The 6,436-nt window shown below is 41.4% G+C and overlaps 1 protein-coding gene across 1 annotated transcript; it reads left to right on the top strand.

Annotated features, from left to right (window-relative positions):
* Window positions 1-2,211: 2,211 nt before the first annotated feature.
* Window positions 2,212-5,491, top strand: LOC124660327 (endo-1,4-beta-xylanase 3-like). Its single transcript, XM_047198134.1, has 2 exons — window positions 2,212-2,688; window positions 5,333-5,491. The coding sequence occupies exons 1-2, from the start codon at window positions 2,212-2,214 to the stop codon at window positions 5,489-5,491; spliced, it is 636 nt and encodes a 211-aa protein (XP_047054090.1).
* Window positions 5,492-6,436: the final 945 nt, after the last annotated feature.

Here is a 6,436-nt window from a genome sequence, read left to right as displayed (position 1 = left end):
CTGGTAGGCAGTAGCCGTGACTGAACGGCAAGAGGAACATTTTTTTTTGCTGAAAAAACATTCTTACCCTCCCTTAAATTCCAAAATCAACAGTAATCTGAATTTAAAAAAAAAGCTGAGATACTGATCTTGATATAATCAAATGGCAGAACGCCTGCCTTATTGTGCAAAATTCAGTATTCAGCAAGCTGCAAGCATATAAGGGGTCGGATTTGCGCTAACTAAATGCACTCGGAATTACAGTCACCACTTACACGTGTACGTGCGTGCGATACAGAATACCACTATTATTGGCTACTATTGGGATTGGGATGATTTATGACGTAAGCTAGCTATAGAAGAGATGGGGTTATGTTTTGCCATTAGGCATATGATTTATTTATTCAGAGTGTGTGCAAAAGGGAAGGTATTGTACGTAGTATTTGTTACATATACATGGATTGTGGTAAATAAAGAACAGATTTATACTGTACATCACCGATTCCTTTTTTTATTTAACATGTCTTACTTTCTTTGTATGTATAATCTTTCAACCTATATATTATTTCAATCTACGTCAGTATAATTTATACCATTCATATTAATAGCATCTAAAGTATTCATATAGAATACAAATAAAAATGAAGATAATAAACTACGGATTCTTGAACAATTATGTTTACAATTCATCAAGCAAGATTATCTCAAAAATCATTAAGCAAGACATGTAATTGCCTACATAAGTTCACTTCCGTTTAATTGTATAAACCACCTTAGCAATGATGTGTTAATGTTTTTTATCCTTGTGACGAATCTTATTATGTAAATTAAGTGTGTGCAAAAGGGAAGGTATTGTAGTATATTTTTATTATGTATACATGGATTGCCGTAAATAAACAACAAATTTATGGAGGTGGTGTTTTGGTTTATAGCCTTAGATGCACTCATTATAAAAAACGTGCAAAAACAACACATTTTAAAATTTTAAAATATTTACTATTTCATGTTCACACACTTCACATATACGTGGATTGTGGTAAATAAATGACAGATGTACCGGTTTATTTAATGTGTTACTATTTAAGTTGGTGCACAAGAAAGTGAAAATTCAGAGATGGTAAACCTAGAGGGGGGTGAATAGATTTCTATAGATTTTAATTCTTTCTTTGCAATATTAGGTTTTGCGGAATATGAAGGTGAGCCTAATCCAAACTAGGTGAGACAACCTATATGAGGATACAAGTAACTCGAGCATGAAGGCTCTCATAGGCAGTTATATCACAAGTAATGAGTTCAGTTAGAGATAACCGATAGCACACGGAGACTAGAGTTTATTCCCGTGTTCCCTTCCTTTGCAAGAAGGTACATCACGTTTGGAGGGGGTGGAGGTCCCACGAAGGATTCCCCACGCCACGAAGGCTCACCCTATTCTCTGGAGTCTATCCCACGAAGGAATAGCTCACTCACTTGTGGTAGATTTTGAGGTAGCCTCCAAACCTTCACAATCTTGTCAGGAGCAAATCCACAGCCCAGATGCTTCCGGACCACTCTTGCCCACCTAGGGTTTCCAAGGAACCCTAGAGAGCAAGGTTCTTGATGAATACACGAGGGAATGAGATTTGGCTTGGTAGAACGGTAGATCGGGACCTCCTCTATCTTTTCCCCGGAGGGATTTGAGTTTGGGTGGAGGTGAAGGTAGATCTGAGGCTTTTGGTGTTTCTAACAATGGAGTATGTGAGAGAGCTCAAGAACAGTTTGTAATGTGTTGCCTAACTCTTCAGAGGTAGGAGAAAGGGTATATATAGTGTCTCTTGAAATATGGCCGTTGATGACTTGCCACCTCAGCAACTTCCTCGAGGAACCCGGTCAACTGGGCCTGGGCCGGGCCGGCCGGCGCAGGGACCGGTTAGACTGGGCCAGGGACCGAGCTAGCCGGTCCAAACCGATAGTGCTCCATGCAAGGTGGAAAATGGACACTGAGGCATCCTTTATAAGGAATCGATAGTGCTCCATGCGGGAACCATGGACGCTTAAGTTACCTCCTTGAGGAACTAACAGTGCTACCATTACAAGAAAACCCTCGCAGAGGATCTGGGATAAATTTCTTTGCGGGGGCACTCCATTTGTATCATTTTCTCTACATTAGTATGTTTTGCTGATCGGGGGCCCGCACGCACACGCATCGCTTTCGTTCCGCGGCGACGACGTTGCCGACGTGGAGCGACGCGCAGGATGTTCCGGGAGACAGCAGCCATCGACCCGGCGCCGACGCTGTTCGTGAACGACTATAACGTGGAGAACGCCAGTGACCCCAACGAGACGCCGGAGAAGTACGTCGCCCTCATCACCGACCTGCAGAAGCGGGGCGCGTCGGTGGGCGGGATAGGGGTGCAGGGCCACGTGACGCACCCCATCGGCGACGTAATCTGCGATGCCCTCGACAAGCTGGCGGCCACGGAGCTCCCCGTGTGGATCACGGAGCTGGACGTGTCGGCGGCGGACGAGCCGATGCGCGCCGACGACCTGGAGACGGTGCTGCGGGAGGCGTTCGCGCACCCGGCTGTGGAGGGGATTATGCTGTGGGGGTTCATGCAGGGCCACATGTGGCGCGCCAACGGCCAGCTGCTCAACGCCGACGGCTCGCTCAGCGAGGCCGGCCGGAGGTACGTCGGGCTCAGGACGGAGTGGACGTCGCACGCGCGCGGGACGGTCGACGCCAACGGCAACTTCAAGTTCAGGGGCTTCCAGGGCAAGTACGTGCTGGGTTGGGCGCCGGCGCCGGCTGGAAGGTCAGGCGCGCCTTCGACGTGCAGAAGGGTGACGCCCCGCTCGTGCTCGACATGAACCTCTGAGCAGTGACCGACTCGACGCACTTACACGTGTACGTGCCTGCGATACAGAATACCACTATATTATTGGCTACTATTGGGATTGGGATTGGGATGATTTATGATGTAAGCTAGCTATATAGAAAATACATGGGGATATGTTTTGCCATTAGGCATATACGATTTATTTATTCAGAGTGTCTGCAAAAGGGAAGGTATTGTAGTATTTGTTATTATGTATACATGGATTGCCGTAAATAAACAACATATTTATGGATCGGGATGATTTATGACCTATGTAAGCTACCGATAGAAGAGATGGGCTTATGTTTTGCCATTAGGCATATGATTTATTTATTCACAGTGTGCGCAAAAGTGAAGGTATTGTACGTAGTATTTGTTACATATACATGGATTGTGGTAAATAAAGAACAGATTTATATTGTACATCATCGATTCTTTTTATTTATTTAATATGTCTTACTTTCTTCATATGTATAATCTTTCAATCTATATAGTATTCCAATCTACGTATTAGTATAATATATATTGTTCATATTAATAGCATCTAAAGTATTCATATAGAATACGAATAAAAATGAAGATAATAAACTGCGGATTCCCGAACAATTATGTTTACAATTCATTAAGCAAGATTATCTCAAAAATTATTAAGCAAGACATGTTGTTTCCTACATAATTTCACTTCGAGTTTTGGATTCAGCAAGATGATTTTCTCCGAGTCTAGAGCTCGAAGCATAACTTTGCATTATTGGAATCTATTTTGGTACGAACTTTGGGGTATCATTTTTTAGGTGGGGCTAATAGTATATACTTCGTATAGCTACACTATTTATCGTTACTACTTTCTTATATATATATTATTATATTGTGCATCAGTTTATACCTGTGAGTTTTGGAGTATGTATTTTCTTGTGTCCCGGTTTATACTCGTGAGGGCGAGTAATTATTTTTGTATGACATAGTTTAGAATCAAAGGTTGTTGGAGTATTTTTTTTCGTGCCTCAGTTTATAATCCTGAGGATATGGACGCGCATTAGTTATTTTTGCCGCCGCCATTTTCCCGTCATCAGAAACATCATATCCGAGACAAAGCTGATGCGAACATACTATTTATATTAAACATTTGTACTTGTTTTTATGTGTACAACAATCTAATAATTGTAGTTCATATGGAGCTCCATCTAAATGTTGGCAAAGCATAAAGGATGAGAACCACATCTAGACGAAATATTTTAATTCACTTATGTGTACCATAGTGTGTTTATAAGTTCTTTTTTTATTTAGTATATTTAAAATATCTTTAAAGAGTGTTCTGCACTGCACGAGTAAAATAAATACCGCAATAGATATTTGCATTGCATTGTCTATCTCTCTTATAACTAATACAATTTATAGTGTACGAGGCGTAAACAAGTAATTTATCCTCAAATCATCTTCTTCATTGTTAGTTATTTTTGTCATATGGATCAAACAACTTTGGCTTCTACTAACATCGACAAGGCATAATATTTTCCATGTGCATTTAAACAAAAGAAAATAGAAAGAAATATGAAAGTTGTAAGCAAAGACCCTCAAACAGGAGGGAATTTTCTTCATTTAGGATACTTCTAGAAGTATAATCTTGAAGATGATAGAAGGAAGAACTAAACAAAAGGAAGGGTGGCACATGCACCGTATCACAAAGCAAACAAATTAGTGCACTGAACTATGTGTGTGCGAGTCAGAACTCAGTAGTTACTGTGTGTGCGACTCAGCAATCAGAAACTGACAGCGTATAATTGACGGTGGGTTTTAGTGCTGTCTTCAGTCCAATCTGAATTTCAGTCACACATAAATTATCTTCGAAGTCTCACAGTAAAAACCAACAAGCTAACAAGGCTATGCTCTGTTACATATGACAGCGATGCAATCGAGCAATCACCATGAAATTTGCAGACCAAAATTTGGTATTCACAAACTGCAAGCGTAGGAGTTTTAAGCTAATTTGAATCCACCCAGAATTCCAGTCATGCACACAATCACCAGGGCACCACAGTTGGAAGCCACAAAGCTATGATATGACAGCAATTCGACCAACAAAAACTAAATTGCAGCTAGAATATTACAAGGCCTTGTATGTACTCTGCCCCACTATGTATCTACATCCTTTATTGAAATGTGCACTACAATGTAGTAACCATCTCAAAATATACTAATGTAGTGGATATACTAATGTAGTAATACAATGTAGTAATTCCTCTGTCGACAAGCTGGCCGCCACGGAGCTCCCCGTGTGGATCACGGAGCTGGACGTGTCGGCGGCGGACGAGGCGATGCGCGCCAACGACCTGGAGATGGTGCTGCGGGAGGCGTTCGCGCACCTGGCCGTGGAGGGGATCATGCTCTGGGGGTTCATGCAGGGCCACATGTGGCGCGCTAACGGCCAGCTGCTCAACGCCGACGGCTCGCTCAGCGAGGCCGGCCGGAGGTACGTCGGGCTCAGGACGGAGTGGACGTCGCAGCGCGCGCGCGGGATGGTCGACGCCAACGGCAACTTCAAGTTCAGGGGCTTCCACGGCAAGTACGTGCTGGAGCTGGCCGCCGGCGCCAGCGGGAAGGTCAGGCGCGCCTTCGACGTGCACAAGGGTGACGCCCCGCTCGTGCTCGACATGAACCTCTGAGCAGTGACCGACTCGACGCACTTACACGTGTACGTGGCGTGCGATACAGAATACCACCATTATTGGCTACTATTGGGATTGGGATTGGGATGATTTATGATGTAAGCTAGCTATAGAAGAGATGCACATATGATTTATTTATTCAGAGTGTGTGCAAAAGGGAAGGTATTGTATGTAGTATGTGTTACATATGCATGGATTGTGGTAAATAAAGAACAGATTTATACTGTACATCGCCGATTCCTTTTTTATTTAATATGTCTTACTTTCTTTATATGTATAATCTTTCAACCTATAATCTACGTCAGTATAATATATACCATTCATATTAATAGCATCTAAAGTATTCATACAGAATACAAATAAAAATGAAGATAATAAACTGCGGATTCTCGAACAATTATGTTTACATTTCATCAAGCAAGATTATCTCAAAAATCATTAAGCAAGACATGTAGTTTCCTACATAAGTTCACTTCGGTTTAATTGTATAAACCACCTTAGCAATGATGTGTTAGTGTTTTTTTTATCCTTGTGACGATCTTATTATGTAAATTAAGTGTGTGCAAAAGGGAAGGTATTGTAGTATTTTTTTAATTATGTATACATGGATTGCCGTAAATAAACAACAAATTTATGGAGGTGGTGTTTCGGTTTATAGCCGTAGATGCACTCATTATAACAAACGTGCAAAAACAACACATTTTAAAATGTTAAAATATCAACTACATGATGTTCACACACTTCACATATACGCGGATTGTGGTAAATAACCGACAGATGTACCGGTTTATTTAATAATATGTTAGTAATTAAGATGGTGCACAAGAAAGTACAAACATAATTGGATAGACATTTATTTGACATGAAATTTTTTTAATAAAAAAACCAGAAAAGGAAATAAGAAAGCATAAAAAGAAAATAAAAGTTAACAAAGAGATAAGC

The sequence above is a fragment of the Lolium rigidum genome, chromosome 6 (assembly GCF_022539505.1).
Source record: "Lolium rigidum isolate FL_2022 chromosome 6, APGP_CSIRO_Lrig_0.1, whole genome shotgun sequence".
Classification (NCBI taxonomy): Eukaryota; Viridiplantae; Streptophyta; class Magnoliopsida; order Poales; family Poaceae; genus Lolium; species Lolium rigidum.
Note: the sequence above shows the minus strand (reverse complement) of the source record. Positions and strands in the feature narration are given on the sequence as shown.